A 16,966-nucleotide genomic window follows, 5' to 3' on the forward strand; every position below is an offset into this window, starting at 1 on the left:
TTTTTCTCTAAAAGGAGGGACGTGTTTGGTCTCATTAGCCAGTGGCTGGAGAGAGGATGGTAGTGAGGCTCTGGGAGCACAGAATTTCCAGGTGTAATTTTTGCACTTTTTTTTCCTCTAAAAGGAGGGGTGTGTTTGGTCTCATAAGCCAGTGGCTGGAGAGAGGACGGTAGTGAGGATCTGGGAGCACAGAATTTCCAGGTGTAATTTTTGCTGCAGTATTTCAAACGTTTTCATGACAGTCTACATTTTCATTACACACAGGTGCATTTACTTAGACTCCATCATAAACTCCTTGAAATACTTGTTTCTTCATCCCCAAATGAGATCTCATTTTCCTTTCTTGCTGTTTTGGTTTTGTTTTTTGTTTGTTTGTTTGTTGCCCTGCCTGGCAAGAATGGAATTATTCCCTTCAATGAAAAAAACTAACTTTCCGCCTTCATAACAATGGTGCAAGGAGATGGGCTAGCTCTGCTGGGCCTCATAAAATACGGTAAAAGCGACCACCATCACCACCCCGATCTGAACCACAGGATGGAATTATTCGCTAAAAGGCTGGAGAGGGTATATTCTTGGTTTCCCGCCAAAGGCGTGGCCTCTGGACTGTGACCAACCACCACCAGGGGCGCCATTCAGATGCAACCACTAATCCCCTGAGCCAAACACTCACTGGACCTGAGTCCAACATCCCAGCTGGTGTGGCTCAGTGGATAGAGCGTTGGCCTGCAGACTAAAGGATTCTGGGTTCGATTCCGGTTAAGGGTTGTGGGCTGGATCCCCAGTAGGGGGTGTGCAGGAGGCAGCCGATCAATGATTCTCCACTAAGATGATGGGGTCATAATATGGCCTCGTCAGGGGACTCTTTGGATGGCACTTTTGGTCACCAGGGGCGGTGGTTGTGAGAAGTAAAAAGTCCACCTATTCACACACTGTATGAAACTAGTCATCTGTAAAATCCTAGAGTTTATTGAATCTTAAGAAGTATGGTTTATGTTGCAGTTTCTGTAGGATCCTCATGTGCATTTTCCTTTAAGAACTGGAGTTTTTTTTGAATGAATAGAGGGTTCCCATTTCTTCTTTGAACAGATGAAAAAGGGAGGGAGGGAAGGAGGGAGGGAGGGAGGGAGGGAGGGAAAGACACAGACAGACAGAGACTTCAGAGGCTGACACACTGTGTCCAGGTGACTCAGCCAGGCAGTGGCGTCTTCTACTCCACAACCACGTCACACCTGAACCTCATTTTACACTTTGTCTTCTTTTATTGTCTAAAAACAAAACAGTAAAGTGAGAGAAGACATTTTCTAAAAACAAAACACTGAGATGAAAAAAAAGGGGGAAGAAGCCAATAACAACATACAGTTCTCAAATTCTCTGCTCACATCCTCCTCACTCGGAGTTCACGCAGCAGGAGGTCTGGGGGCCGCACCCTGAGCTGCCCCATTGCTAGCCTTGCTGCAGCCACCCTGACCCCTGACCTCTGTCTGCACCTCAGATCCTGATCAACAAAGGTGAGCGAGTGCAGACACACAAGGCGCTGGGCCAACCTGCCCAGACCCTAGAGCAGTGATGGCGAACCTATGACACGCGTGTCAGAGGTGACAGGCAAACTCATTTTTTTGGTTGATTTTTCTTTGTTCAATGGCATTTAAATATATAAAATAAATATCAAAAATATAAGTCTTTGTTTTACTATGGTTGCAAATATCAAAAAATTTCTAGATGTGACACGGAATCAGAGTTAAGTTAGGGTTTTTCAAAATGCTGACACGCTGAGTTCAAAGGTTCGCCACCACTGCCCTAGAGAAACTCGGCGAACGTCCTCCTGCACGCTGGGGGACCGTTACAGCGCCTTTATTCAGAGAACACCCTTACCGAGAGGAAGATACTAAAGGTATCTTGAGCCCTAGCTGGTTTGGCTCAGTGGATAAAGTGTCGACCTGTGGACTGAAGGGCCCCAGGTTCAATTCCGGTCAAGGGCACATGCTCGGGTTGTTGGCTCGGTCCCCAGTGTGGGGCATGCAGGAGGCAGCCGATCAATGATTCTCTCTCATCATGGGTGTTTCTATCTCTCTCGCCCTCTCCCTTCCTCTCTAAAATCAATAAAAATATGTAAGAAAACAAAGATATCTTGATTTTGGTTTTGTTTGATTTTTGCACATTCACTCTGATGAAACGGTTGAAAGGGGTTATACATCCACACGGCGCCAGACTGGATGCCAAGGTTCAACAGGTGTTCTTGCTGAATTAGAAACGGAACCCCCGGCGAGCACATATATCACTTATCTCTCTCCTTACACAGCCGCTAAGACCATATTTCCTCTTAAAAAAAAAAAAAAAAGACACATGTCACCCCTGTCCCAACGCAGGTGCTAACCAGACTCATTTTCCCTTTTCCTTTTCCCGTTCCCAGCCATTCCAGTCATTCAGATGCCAAATCCCTAGGAGGCAGGAAGACAGGACCCTGGTTTCCATGCACAACAGGTAATTTCATCCAAACTCATCTCCTCGGGCCTCCAGATGGAACCACGCCTTTCAGCGGCCTGACACACCTGGCGAAGAACTTGGGACAAGAGACGTACACAACTCGAGAAGACTCGGGGCACCCCGTGCACGGCCCACTGGCCAACGGGCCCCCCTCTCCACCCCCCCCCCCCCACCAACATCTCTACTCAGCCCAGAAAGATGAACACAGCTAAAGGAGGCAAAAGAGTCGGATGGACTGAAGGAGCCAGTCCTTTCTGATTCAGACCCGGCGGAATGCTGGGAAACTCTCCATCATTACCAAACTGAGCAGTTTATAAAGAAAAATTAAAAGGGGTCAGATGATCCCAGCCAGAGAGTACATTTTAAAATATACGGCGTCCCCCCCAAAATGTACACATGTTATGACTGTAGATTCTATTACATCTTGAAAATGAAAAGTATTGTAATAAGCACTGCCTTTTTCAGTATTCAAAGTGTGCATACATTTTGGGGGGAACGCCCTCTATGGGTGTGTTTGAAATCCAATTCATTCTGAGCAGTTTCGGTGGCTGAAATCTTAGTAGACTAATTGAAGTGGGTTGCTGGAGGCTCTCTTTGTCCTAAACGCAGACACGCTGAAGGGAAGAGAGATTAATCTGATAAAGGCGTCACTGTTTCTAATCGGACTGATGGGCAAGCGCAGGATGGGTGGGAGAGGCAACGTTGGGTGAGATATCGTCAAGTGATGAACTACCTTGAAGCCAAAGCAATCAAGTAGAGAGCGCTAAAAATTCCTCCGGCATCTTTGGGGCAAGTGTCCCCGTCTTGGCCTTCTCTACGCAGAACAAGCACTTTGTCAGATTTGGTGAAATGCCATCGTGAGGGGAGAGCTGTAGCTGGGGCAGCTCCCCTCCACTTACCAAAATTAAACACGAGACATTCATTTCCATTCTGAGAGGAGGGGGTGACATTTTGATAATACTTCCAATTTGCAGAATAGTTGAAAATCCAAGAGCAGACTTACCAAGCATTTTTTTAAAAAAAATTGTCACATATTTGTATTTGCTCGTTGTAATTAAAAGTAATACGAAACATTTGTTACTCGTCCTTCTTTCTTATAAATAATGTAGCAAGTAGTTATTTTGTCTTCAGAAAAAAAAGGATAATTTTCTCTACATTATCATGGTTGAATAGAATAAAGTCAAGCTGTTTTTGTAATTGGTAGGGAAGAGCAAGGAATTCCTACTGGAGTATTTTGTCTTAACACGTTGCTTTTGTCTGATTAGATACATTTTCAAAAAATTAGGGTACAAAGACACATGAACTAGAAACGGTATCTACAATCTTAGATACCAATCTTACCCAGAGATAACTCCATTAACATTTTTGCAATGTACAAATGTATACAAATATATGCAACACAGAAGTACTTGCAAAGTATGTTTTTCATGAAAGCGTAAGAACATTTTTTTTAAAGGAATAGCTAACTAAAATGAAGGGCAATTTTCTGCTTATTTTAATGGCTTTAAAAGTGCAAATATTAAGGCTCCCCCCACTCAAATTATCAGGTAAGGATCTATGTCTCATCATTTATTTAACTTAGCATCTATTATCTAGTATTCAATTTGTTTTCAACCTTTCACCACTACAAACAGAATATACCTTTGAATTAAAAGCTAAGTCACACACAGATAGGAAAGATTTTACTTAGACTGCTTTATACTGTGAGTTAGAAATGCCAGACAAATGTTCTAATGGATAGTGATACTTTATAAACCTTTGGAACCACAATTCCACGGGGCATTATAGATGAACTAGAGGCCTGGTGCATGAAATTCATGCAGGGGGGAGGGGAGGGGATCCCTCAGCCCAGCGTGCACCCTCTCCAATCCAGGACCCCTTGGGGGATGTCCGACTGCCAGTTTAGGCCCAATCCCGCAGGGACTGTTAAACCGGCAGTCAGACATCCCTCTTGCAATCTGGGACCGCTGGCTCCTAACCACTCACCTGACCACTGGCTTGATCATCCCTAACTGCCTCTGCCTCGGCCCTGCCACCGTGTCTTTGTCCAGAAGGACGTCCAGAAGGATGTCTGGAAGATGTCCTATATAATTAGCATATTGCTCTTTTATTAGTATAGATATGTCTTATTTCCCTTCGCATTTTCCCTTTGAAGTCGTTAAAAAGTAGGTAGTGGTATTTGTGTTGAACACACTGACTTCCACATTGAAGCATCCTGAGTTACAAGGGGGGACAGGTGACACTGATGCTAAATGTAAGGAAATAAGTTGCTCAATCTACTCTGCCTTCCCCAGGGGACCAGAGCTCTCCTGTGGCCCTGGGGGTGGTGGTGGGGCACCTGGGGAATTCCAACTCGCATGATTTCTCATTCCTGCCTCTTCTCCTTCAGCTGTGGTGATCTGTGCTGTCTTCATCCAATACCTCCTTTAATTTGGCTGAAAATGCCAGATTACTTCCTATAACTCTCGCTCTGATTGTAATCACGCCTCTATTTTTAAACACCTTAGCCAGTGAATACAGTCCATGCTGAGAGCTATTTCTGTGATCTTGAATTTTATGTAGGTCTTTGTTCTTCTCTGTACTTTAACAGGGATAATCAGAGACCCCAGACACTATTTACTTGGAATTCCATAGACACCTAGTAGCTCAAATAGCACACATATTGAATATAGTCTCTTAAACTAACTGTATCAACACAGTATTGAGAAATTTAAAACAATTTCTGGAACACCATCAATATTTTATCACTGGCTAGTGTAAAATTATTATTTATTGTGTTCATTAACATTAAGTAAACGTACTTCTGATCTTTGTGAGTTCTATTTCTTAACGTGTTTTTTAGTCTATTTTGGAGATTTGAAAAATGAAACCAATGATTTTTTTTAATGTTAAAAACCCATTGCACTAGAATTAAAACGTGTCTGGCTTTGTTATGCATTAATATTAATATAGCATGGCTTTTTAAATGCTCGATGGTTAAGTTAATTAAAATACTGAGCAAAAAAAATTTCATACCTTTATAAAATCTGTCCAGCTTTTGAATATGACTTTCCGTACTCGGAGAAGAGATCGAATGATGGCAATATAGTTTGGAAATCCTAGAATAAAAAAAGAGCAAAGATTACCACGAGCCCTTACTGACTTTTATTATTATTATTATTATTATTATTCTTGGTTTTAAATATATATAACAATAACTAACCACAAAAAAGGAAATGAAATGATTAGCTTTATTTAAATGACCTTAGTTTAATCTTTTTTATATTTATTAATTATATTTAGTGTTTAATATAATACTGTTATTTGTTTATTTATTTTTAAAATATATTTTATTGATTTTTTACAGAGAGGAAGGGAGAGGGATAGAGAGTCAGAAACATCGATGAGAGAGAAACATCGATCAGCTGCCTCCTGCACGCCCCCCACTGGGGATGTGCCCGCAACCAAGGTACATGCCCCTGGCCGGAATCGAACCCGGGAGGGACCCCTGAGTCCGCAGGCCAACGCTCTATCCACTGAGACAAACCGGTCAGGGCTATATAATACTTTTCATATGTAAAATAACTCATTTTTAAAATGTACATTTTATGGATACAGACAACAGTATAATTGCCAGAGGAAAGGGTTTGGGGGAGGCAAAAGAAGATAAAGGGGAATAAAAGGTGATGGAAGGAGACGACGTGGGGTGGTGAACACAATACAATCTACAGATGATGTGTTACAGAATCATATACCTGAAACCTGCATAATTTTATGAACCAATGTCACCCCAATAAATTCAATAAAAATATGATGAAATACATGCACATTTCAACTTTTATTTTTTACATTTCCTTTGGATAAAAATATGTTCCAACTGTATATGCTTTAAAAGCATCGAATGCATCTAGTAGAAAAGAAGAAAGACCTGAAGTCAATAACCTAAACTTCCACTTTAGGAAACTAGCAAACTGAGCAGCAGAAGAAAGACATAACCAAATCGGAGCAAAACCCATGAAACTGAAACAGAGACGAGCGAAAGTCAACAAAACCAGAAGCTGGTTCTTTGAAAAGATCAATAAAATCGGTAAACACCTGGCCAGGCTGAGTGAGGAAAAAGAGAGAACTCACAAATTAGTAACAGTTACTAAGAGAGATGGGCGGTCACTACTGGTGCCATGCACTTCAATTCAAAGGATATAAGTGAAGAAGTGTGAGCAATAGTGGACCACACATTGGATAACTAAGGTGACCTGGACCAATTACTTAAAAGACAGCCCACCAAAACTCACACAAAAGGAGAAATACATAATCTGAATAGGCCCATATCTATTGAAAAAAAAATCAAATCAGTAATTAATAACCTTCCCAGACAGGCTTTGATTCTTCCTGGTGAATTCTACCAAACAAGGAATAGATGATACTGTTCCAGAAAACGGAAGCACTTCCTAACTCCCTCTGCTTCGTCACCTAGAAATTGGAGAGGTCCACCCCGGCCAGTGTTGCTTAGTGGTTAGTGCATCGGCCTGCTCACTGAAGGGTCGCTGGTTCGATTCCTGGTCAAGGTCACATACCTGGGCTGCAGAGTCAATCCCTGGCCCAGGTCAGGGTGTGTGTGGGAGGCAACCAATCCATGTCTGTCTGTCTCTCTCTTTCTTTCTCTCTCTTTTCCTCCTCCCGCATCTCCGCTCTAAAAAAATACAAAAGCCTCAGGTGAAGATTAGCAACAACAAAAAAGTAACTAGCTGGAAAAAAAATTCATGTTAGAACGAATGCATTGCCTGGGGAAGTGGCAGCGGGGGGATTTTTCTTTCCAAGACAATGACTAACTTTTGTCAAGGTTGGGGAAATCTGTGAGAAAGTGATCCCCCTCCCAGAGAAGCACTGACGACTAGCACATCTTCCCTCCACTTTTCTTGACATTGTCTACATCTGAGATTTGGGGGATGGAATTTATGATAACTTCTTGGTTAGCTGAGAGCCTTGAAATACCATGTCTTGTTCATGTTCTAATTACCTCCTGAAGAAGCAAACACTGTGAGGCAATACACCGGGTCATTTAAAAGGCATAGGTGGTCTGGCCAGTGCCGCTCAGTGGGTTGAGCATTGTTTCATGGTCACTGGTTCGATTCCTGGTCAGGGCACATGCCTGGGTTTTGATTGATCCCAGTAGGGGGAGTGCAGAAGGCAGCCAATTTCTCTCATCAATTCTTCTCTCTCCCTCTTCCTTCATCTCTCTCTAAAGTCAATAAGAACTTTTTTTTTTTTTTTTTTTTGGAATAGCTAACTGAAATGAAGGGCAATTTTCTACTTATTTTAATGGCTTTAAAAGTGCAAATCTTACCCTGGGAATCAACTAGTCATTAAACCTTAAAATAAACAGTCATATTGCCTTGCCTTCATAAAAGTCAGTGTGTTTCCTTCTGTAGTCTATCATTTTCATCAAACATTGTTTCCTACTTGTTGGTTTATTCTTTCAGTGTGAAAACATGTATGATAATGTTTGGTATAAAAATCAAGAAATTAGTCTCACGGCAGGGAGTCTGCTAACAACACCGTTTTAATCTTATCCTTCAAGCAGAGGCAGAAAACATATTAATTGCGGCTTAATTTATGCAACAAATATTTCATTTTAATTATGCTTAATTTTTGTCAAGCTATAAAAATGTCAATAGTTCTGACACAGTGTTTGCCTACAATTTTTTTTTAAAGAGTAAGAATTAAAATCAAAGGCTGTTTCTGAAAGAAATTATGAAAGATTTCTAATTACTGCTGACGTTTTTGAAAAAAAAAAAATTACTACTCTAGTGGCCCCCAAAGAACATCTGGGAATGTGTGAACTTGAAGCTTTATTACCCGATATTTGTAATTCCTAGTAATATACATGCATCATTAACAGGATGAAATTCTCACGGGAAGGACTGTTTAATTTTTTTTATTGATAGGATTTATCAGTGACTGTCATTGACTGGTGCCTTTTCACTATAGAAAGGCTTTTGTTAATTCCTCTCAGGGAAACTAAGACAAGAATAAGTGAAACTGACTACTGCTGATACATTGCATTGAACAAAAGAACATTTACCACGAACAGAAGGGGAAAGAAAAATGTCCAGCCACCCAGGCTGAGCGGCATGAATTATATTCAGCAAAACATTAGCAAGCCCTTGCCCTGGCCAGGGCGGCTCAGTGGGTTGGGCATCATGCCATGCACCTGGGAGGTTGCTGGTTTGATTCTGTCGGGTCAGGGTGCACGTGGGAGGCAACCGATCAATGGACATTTCACTCTCATATGGATGTTTCTCTCCATCTCCCTCTCCCTTCCTCTCTTTCTAAAAATCAATGAAAAAATCTTTATAAACAGTTATTAAGCTCTTAGGAGGTGCAAATCCTCCCCAAACACTGTCACACATATAAAGGCTACCTCCTCTTGGAAAGCCTTCGTCTGCAGATGGAAATGCCAGCTCCCCGCACTGAGCACCGGTGCCCAATCATGCTCCTCCCAGCCCTGGTCCAGTGTCTGTTTTGCATCAGTGACGGCAGGATCCTGGCCTTCTGTCTTATATCCACCCCTCCCACATTCACATATATGTGAGAATTCTCACATATACGTGAGAATATACGTGAATAAAATGTTCTGGGTGTTCTGTTTTTGGAAACATCACTCTTATTTCAAAACCCTCTTTTGTGAAAGGTGTATACACCCATATTTTAAAATCATTCGTTGGGAAAGCTTCTAGTTTTAAGCTGGCAGAGCAATTAATTTCCTGCCTTGTCCTCAGAAATGACCCCCCCCCCCGCCTGCCCCCCAAACTTGCATGATTATAAACATCTACAAAACGGCATCTGCAGGAATACCAGGAAACAGCAGGGAGCCCAAATCATACTCTATGTCCCGCCAGAGAGGGGCAGCATCCCAGACTTAAAAAGGAAGGGAGAACATGCCCTAGCCGGTGTGGGTCAGTGGATAGAGCGTCGGCATGCAGACCAAAGGGTCCCAGGTTCGATTCCAGTCAAGGGCACATATCTCGGATGCAGGGTCCTTCCTGTCCAGGGCCCTGGTCAGGGCTTGTGCAGGAGGCAACCAATCAATGTGTTTCTTTCACATCAATGTTTCTCTCTTGTCTTTCCCTCTCTCTTCCACTCTCCCTAAAAATAAAAATAAAAAAAAGGAAGGGAGAACAGATCAATGAAATTCCATCCTGTTCTTCCTCCCTAAGCCCAGGACGCTCAGCACTGGGGTTGAACTGGAAGGTCAGAGTTCAAAGTAGCCTCTGGGAAGGAGGACCTACCCTGAAAATTGGGGCAGGTATGGGGGTGGGGGTGGGGCGCAGGAGTACACCACCCAGCATCATAAATCTCTGAACATACTTACATCAACTAGGCACATGTTTTACTTGGTAAAAACAGAGCAAAAAAGAATGAATTAGTGCACCAAAAATTACCCTTAGATTTAAGTTTTCTTTCTACTAGGACACTTTAATTAACTGCATCCCTCTTAGTAATTGATGCCCTGTTTTTTATAGTTTTTATAAAATACGCAAACATATACTTGCTCATTTTTTAAAACATTTTGCTTCCATTTCTTACATCTGACATCTTGAACAACGCTTCCCATAAGCAAGTCTACATAATAAAACATATAAAAATGCAAATGAGATCGTCAAGAGAAACTAATGTATTTTATAATGCCAACTCCTTTATAAGTTTTGAGAAAATTATATACACATTCACTAGTCGATGTACAATATTTAATGTCTATATCTGAGCCCAAATTACTAAAGGCGATGATCTATTTTTCTGAACTCATGTCCTTTTCCCAAACGAAATCAAATGAAGAAAGCGATGGGAATTTCCTCACAAGCTATTTCATACATGGATGCCCCTGAACTTTACTGAGTCTAAACTCCAAAACATGTGCAGGTAGATCACTTTGGTATTCAAAACACTAAGGGATGTTTATTTGCTGTTGCCATTAAGAGCACAATTTATTGCGGAACGTTTGAATCTAAGTCCTAATTTATTTAAACTCTATAAATGAAAGGCTGTTAAATTCGGGGACACTGACATTTGATAGATAAGAATTTCATCTCAATTTTTAATACGTTCCTTCATTATTATTTTTGGACAATATAAAATGTTTGCAAGATTAAGAGGACAGAAAAATAGAACAATTTAAATGATTATGGCCTTCTGAAATTCTATGTTTGGCACGGTCACACAGTAGAGGAGAAAAGAAGTCTTGAATAAAGTTCAATTCAACTGTGTATGTATTTTTAATTATACCTCCTTTGTTCTACAGACAAGAATTTATAAGAAACAAAGTAAAAAAACAAGCATGTCTCATCGTGGTTAATAGATAATAACGGTTACTAATTAGTTGATATCTCTTTTTAAATTGTACTTTACAACTAAACCATTAATATATGATATCCTTAGTAAATGAACTACATTCAATTAATCCCTAAAAATACTTGAGAGCCCTAGCCAGATTGGCTAGGTGGATGGAGTGTGGGCCTGCGGACTGAAGGGTCCCAGGTTCGATTCCGGTCAAGGGCATGTACCTTGGTTGCAGGCACATCCCCAGTGGGGGGTGTGCATGGGGCGGCTGATCGATGTTTCTCTCTCATTGATGTTTCTAACTCTTTATCTCTCTCCCTTCCTCCCTGTAGAAAATCAATAAAATATATTTTAAAAAAAATACTTGAGAAACTTTGGCTGGTTAAGTAGGCTAACCACTCCTGTAATATTACTTCATCTGCTATTCTATTGAAGAAATCCTTTTTATAAGAAATACTAGAGGCCTAGTGCATGGATTTGTGCACTGTGAGTTGTGCATTGAGCATCTGCCCCCTGGTGGTCAGTGCGTGTCATAGCTACCAGTTGAACAGTCAAATGGTCAAATGGCCGAATGGTTGAACAGTTGCTTAGGCTTTTATATATAAAGATAACATAAATTCAATATAAGAAAGAATGTAAAAAGTATAAAAGTAACAGGTTCTAAGTAGTTCAGATTTGGCACTGATGCAACAGGCTAAAATAATTTGCTAGTGTATTCACATGCCTTATAGCCATTAGCAATTTGAAGGTTAATATAAGTGATAAATAGAAAACATCTCTGAATTAAGCTTGATAAATTAAAAGTGTTTTAAACAAATCAAAATCTTACAGAGGTAATTCATAGTTTCTTTTTAACAAATAATCAGCAGAATGGTCTTGATTTTTTTCAATACTACTGAGTAAAATTTTGACAATATATCTTCACTTTACTTAAGAAAAGGAAAAGAAATATTGAAAAGCCACATTAAAACTTTACTTTACCATGAATATAATATTACTATGCTAGACTGAAATAATTATGTGTAGATTCTTTTATGCAAACATTACTTAGCAATGTAGTTTAGGACATTAATGTGCGATACTTTATGTATCTCTTATGTTGATATATGTTTAGCTAACATAGATTATGACATAGGTGTTGCTCATCAATGATATTTCTAGAAACCCATTAGTTTCCAGGAGCTTGGAAGTTAATGGCCAAGGTATTTCAATTAGTGTCGTCTGCTCTCCAACTCTACGGCTAGGGCCTATCCAAATTTTCAAAACTGTTAATGTGATTTAGGGGATATTAACCTCACACAATGTCCCATTAAGCTCTTATCCATCACGGGGGCTAGTTAATTAGCCTTGGAAGAATTTTCTCTTCCAAGAATCTCACATTTAGAGGCCTGGTGAAAACTCCTTTTTTTGTCTCTGCTATCAATGGCCCATGGGACTGGCTTAGGGTGTGGGAGGCAAACTGAAAACAACCGCTACCACTATCTACGTCCTCATGGGCGGGGAGTGGAAGAAGTCATCACAAGAGGGCCCTGGGCTCAGTGACCCCAGTGCGTCTTCTGAGGTTTTCAAACGGCAGAACATTCTCAGTCTAAGTAAATTGCTCTGAAATTCCTCACTTCCTTAAATTCGTTTTAAATTTTTCAGTTAAAGATGACATTCAATATCATACTAGTCTCAGGGGCACAGCACAATGGTTATTAGACGTTTATGTAACTTACAAGGTGATACCCGATAAGTCTAGTACCACACCCCATGCCCCCCACCCCAACACCATACACAGTTACTACAACTTCCTTTCTTACTTTTTCACTTAATCACAAACCTTAGAGTTGGATTCATTTTGGGGTCATTAATTCTTTGAGAGGAATTTTTACCTCCCCAGGAGCCTTCAGGATAATGGGTGGAAGATACTAAATGGTGGAGCTACAGAAACCACGCTGGAGGCAAGGCTTCCTATAGGGTCTTCGGGGGCTTGCTGCATGCGGGGGCCTCTGGGGCACGCAAACAGGAGTTGAGGAGGCACCACCGGGTTAGGACTACACGTGTTCCGCTCTTCAAACTTCCACCCAGGATTTGTGTTGGAGAGCCAGGCAATGAGGGCGGGTGAATTGTGCTGCCCTCTAACTGAAGCCTGGAGGAGGACTTGACCAAGGAGACAGAAGACCCAAATCCACAGTTCTCTATGTTGGTAAACAGCTAAATTATTAACATTACTAGTAGCCCTGCACACGAATCCATGCTCCAGTAGCTCGCTGCTGCCCTCCTGTAACTCCCGCCCCCCCATAGCTTGCTGCCCTGCCCCCTCCTATAGCTCTCCACCACCAGCTTGTAGTTCGCTGCCCCACCCTCCTGCTGATCCGTGACCTGGCCATTGCACAGTTGGTCGTTACATAACGACCATCTGCATATTACATCTTTATTATATAGGATGTATTACTAGAGGCCCGGTGCACGGAATTCGTGCACAGGTAGGGTCCCTAGGCCTGGCCGGCAATCAAGGCCTATCAGGGCCTCCCTTCCCCTGGCTGCCAGCTGCTGGGTGGGGCCTTCCTTTGTTCCATGCTGCCCCCTGGTGGTCAGCACACATCATAGCAAGTGATTGAACTCCCACAGGGACAATTTGCATATTAGGTTTTTATATAGAGAGATTATGTATAACAGGATATAGTAAAAATTAAATTATGAAATTTTTATTGAAACATTCCTTACATACCGTTATATTGACTGGGCCACAAAAATACCCCTAGCCTCCCCTATCCCCCAGTGTCTTATGTCCATTGGTTATGCTTATATGCATGTTTGCTGTTGCAAACATCATTCATGCTAACTTAGTCTCCAAAGGATCTGATAACGAATCTGGTCCTGCAATATAAAAAGACGTAATTGATCACCCTAAGTCAAGTCCAACCCAACCTGAAGGATCCAATAGTGAGGAAGTAAAACACATGCAGAACAGACGATCTATTGCTTTTGCACCTGAACTCAGTTCACTTGTGTCCAAGGGTGAGCTGCCGCTGCAAAACTCCATCTCTATGAATCCATAGCTTACAAAATCTTATGAAGGTTAGTTCATCAAATCTTCATAATAGTATCTGTTTTGGACCCGGGGAAATTGAAGGCATGAGGTAACTTTCTTATTAAACTGCATACTAAAATTTGGTTAGAATTCTTATTACATGTCATTAGTATTATATTTGGGCCGAAACTGCTAGAGTGTTTAAATTGCATTTTTAAAAACTGTTAACCAACTATGGTTTAGCAAATGTAGGGGTAAAGAGGTAAATCATGAAAAATGTTTTCAGTGGATGATAACACACATGGTATAAACTTCAATAATTTTAAAGACTACATACTGAAAACTCTGGGTTCCTAGGAGGGCAAACCTCCAAGAACCCAATAATTCCTTGCCCTATTAGGACATATTGATGTATCTATGCTTAGATGCTTAAGCATATACAACATACAACATTATGCATATATTCTTGTTTTTAAGAGCTAAATTATTTTTTAAAATATTTTTATTTGATTTCAGAGAGGTATGGAGAGGGAGAGAGAGAGAGAAACACCAATGATGAGAGAGAATCATTGATTGGCTGCCTTCTGCACACCCCCTTCTAGGGCTTGAGCCCACAACCCGGGCATATGCCCTGACTGGGAACTGAACTGTGACCTCCTGGTTCATAGATCGATACTCAACCACTGAGCCATACCAGCTGGGCCAGAGCTCAATTATTTTTAACGACTTCCAGCTCCAATATTCTATAGTGACACGATTCCCCAGTAAGTCTTCTAAACATCTGGAAAGAATTGATAAAATCTTAGAGACTGGCATACGGGAGGGGAAAGTAGGTTGAAAGAGCGAGTTGAGATAATAAAGCATAATTATTAAGAATCTAGACATCAGCACTGAGTAGCTTTATTTTCTAGTCTGTAAACTGAGAGGAAATGATAGCATCACCATCCCAGGTTAGCTCTGAGGATGACACAGAACTCTGGTCTCAGTGCTTCCAGATGTTTGGCTTCATCCAGGACGTAGACATCGTACAAAACGATGCTGGACGATGAACAGGCAGCTCTGCTCCCCTGACGATAAACGACCATCTACGTATTTATTTCTTAGAAACTCTAGCGGGAACTTCTGTCGCTAACCATCAACTGTGATTGCATGTGGCGCTACATCTACATTTGAGAAACATGCTGCTCAACATGACTATGCCTCACCTTTGAGCAGGACTGAAACAGTGTATCCACTTTCATTTTGGGGGTCCTTTTATTAGCTTTCTTGATCTGCTGATATCCCTAATAAGAAGTGTTTTTTTTTTTTTATAAACTAGCCTGTGCAAGCCCGGTCCCAAGACTGTAATATTTACAAAATAACAACAACAACAAGTCTAAGCTTTAGGGAGAAAACCAATTACAGAAACAGCATTAAAAACGCCAAGCACCGGGCAGAAGCAATTCTGGATCAGTTTACAAAAGTGATTGATGAGACTCTAATCCAAGCTGAAGGACCCGTTTCACGACGAGCTGTGACCATTCCACACACTTCATTAGCTGCCATAATTAGCCTGGTGTTGCAATTTGTCAGAACTGGTGGGGACAATTTTCCTCGGAATGCAAACATCAAAAAACACAGGGTCTCTCGGACTTCCGAAGGGGCTGGTGAGAGGCTTTTTCTGGCCTCTGTTAACGGAAAGATTAATTATTGCTGATGGGAGGCTGGGCGGTGATTGTCACTCTGTCCATGTGCATTACTTTTAGCATTAGGGAGAGGACGTGGGTGACACCACGCCCCTCCATCAAGCGGCCTCATGTTGGAGCATAGAGTCGCTTTTAATATCCAGGGAATTTCTGATGGGTTTTTCTTCCTGTTTGCAGGGTCCAAGACTCACACCTAACCTATACAATAAAAGGCTAATACACAAATAGACTGAAAGGCAGAATAACTGGAACAACTGAACAACCAGTTGCTATGACGTGCGCTGGCCACCAGAGGGCGTGTGTGGACCATGGCGGGCCTTGGCTGCAGTGGGATGGTGGAGCAAATGAGCAGGGGCACCAGACCAAGGTGGGCGCTGGTTGCTGTCATCAGGACGAGCCTCTGGTGCTTACTGAAAATTCTTTGCTCCCGCGCACTCCTGTCCTGCCCTGGCACTCGCACCTGCTGCTGGTGTCAGCCCTGCTTGCACCCGCAGTCAGCGCAGGAGCCACCGCTCGCACCCACTGCTGGTGCCGGTCCCAATCGCTTGGTGCCATCAGCGGGTGCGAGTGGCAGCTGCCTGACCTCATCACATCTGAGGGCTTCTCCACCTCCCTCTGCTCCTGAGGGGCAATCGGGGCAGCAGCCGCCGTTCGCACCCACTTCTGGTGGGTGGGAGCAGTGGCAGTGGGAGCTGGGCTGATAGCAGACAGAAGACTGGGGTCACAGCGGGAGGGGCCTGGCAAGGGTACAGAGGATGGGCCGAGACCCGCCCCTGTGCCTACCGCAGCCTCCCTGACCACAGTTCCTTTCAAGGTGCATGAATTCATGCACTGGACCCCAAGTTCATTGATATAAGGATTTTCAAACAGCCTCCAAAATATTGAGAAGTTGGGTTGGTGTACTTTGCCTCAAGTTTTAGCTTCTTCCTTCCTTAACTGTGCAGACCAGCAAAAGAGTGGTTCCGTATATTTCTATGATGGAGACATCGTTCAAATATGTTTATAAATCTTCTCAGACCGCATGTGTTCAACAATCTATGAAGCTACATTCATATCGCCGGTATTTATGAATAGAGCAATATCATCTCAAGTCTGGATGAAGGGGATATACTTTTGATTTTCCACAATATAAATTCATGAAATCTAATGAAGAGGGATGGAAGGAAGGGGACTCTTACATAGTTTCCTTAAAACAAAACTGATTTAGTCCTTTGGCTATAGGCCAAGTTTATCTAAAATCAATAGTGTAATGGCTACATGCAGTGTCATTAAAATTTTTGCCAAACTCTCTTAATTTTTAATCCCCTTCCTTGGCTGTATCATTATTTAATTATTTGCATTAAGATAAGTATTGCTAAGCCCAAACTATGTTTTTTTGTGTGTGTTTTGTTTTGTTTTTTAAGTCTTTTTCCTTGAACTGACCTGTAAACTAAAAGGAGCAATTTAGTGATACGTGGAGGGAGGA

At 41.8% G+C, this 16,966-nt stretch overlaps 1 protein-coding gene across 1 annotated transcript in view; it reads right to left on the reverse strand.

Moving 5' to 3' along the window:
* Positions 1 to 967: 967 nt before the first annotated feature.
* SPATA17 (spermatogenesis associated 17) overlaps positions 968 to 16,966 on the reverse strand; it is a 72,899-nt gene continuing 56,900 nt past the window's right edge. The window contains exons 9-10 of the mRNA XM_006761339.2: positions 5,500 to 5,582; positions 968 to 1,265 (exon numbers count right to left, since the gene is read on the reverse strand). Of these exons, the coding sequence (XP_006761402.1) occupies positions 5,502 to 5,582 (81 nt within the window). The 3' untranslated portion in view covers positions 968 to 1,265; positions 5,500 to 5,501. The remainder of the gene's footprint in view (positions 1,266 to 5,499; positions 5,583 to 16,966) is intronic.

Source organism: Myotis davidii, unplaced genomic scaffold (genome assembly GCF_000327345.1).
Source record: "Myotis davidii unplaced genomic scaffold, ASM32734v1 scaffold174, whole genome shotgun sequence".
NCBI lineage: Eukaryota > Metazoa > Chordata > Mammalia > Chiroptera > Vespertilionidae > Myotis > Myotis davidii.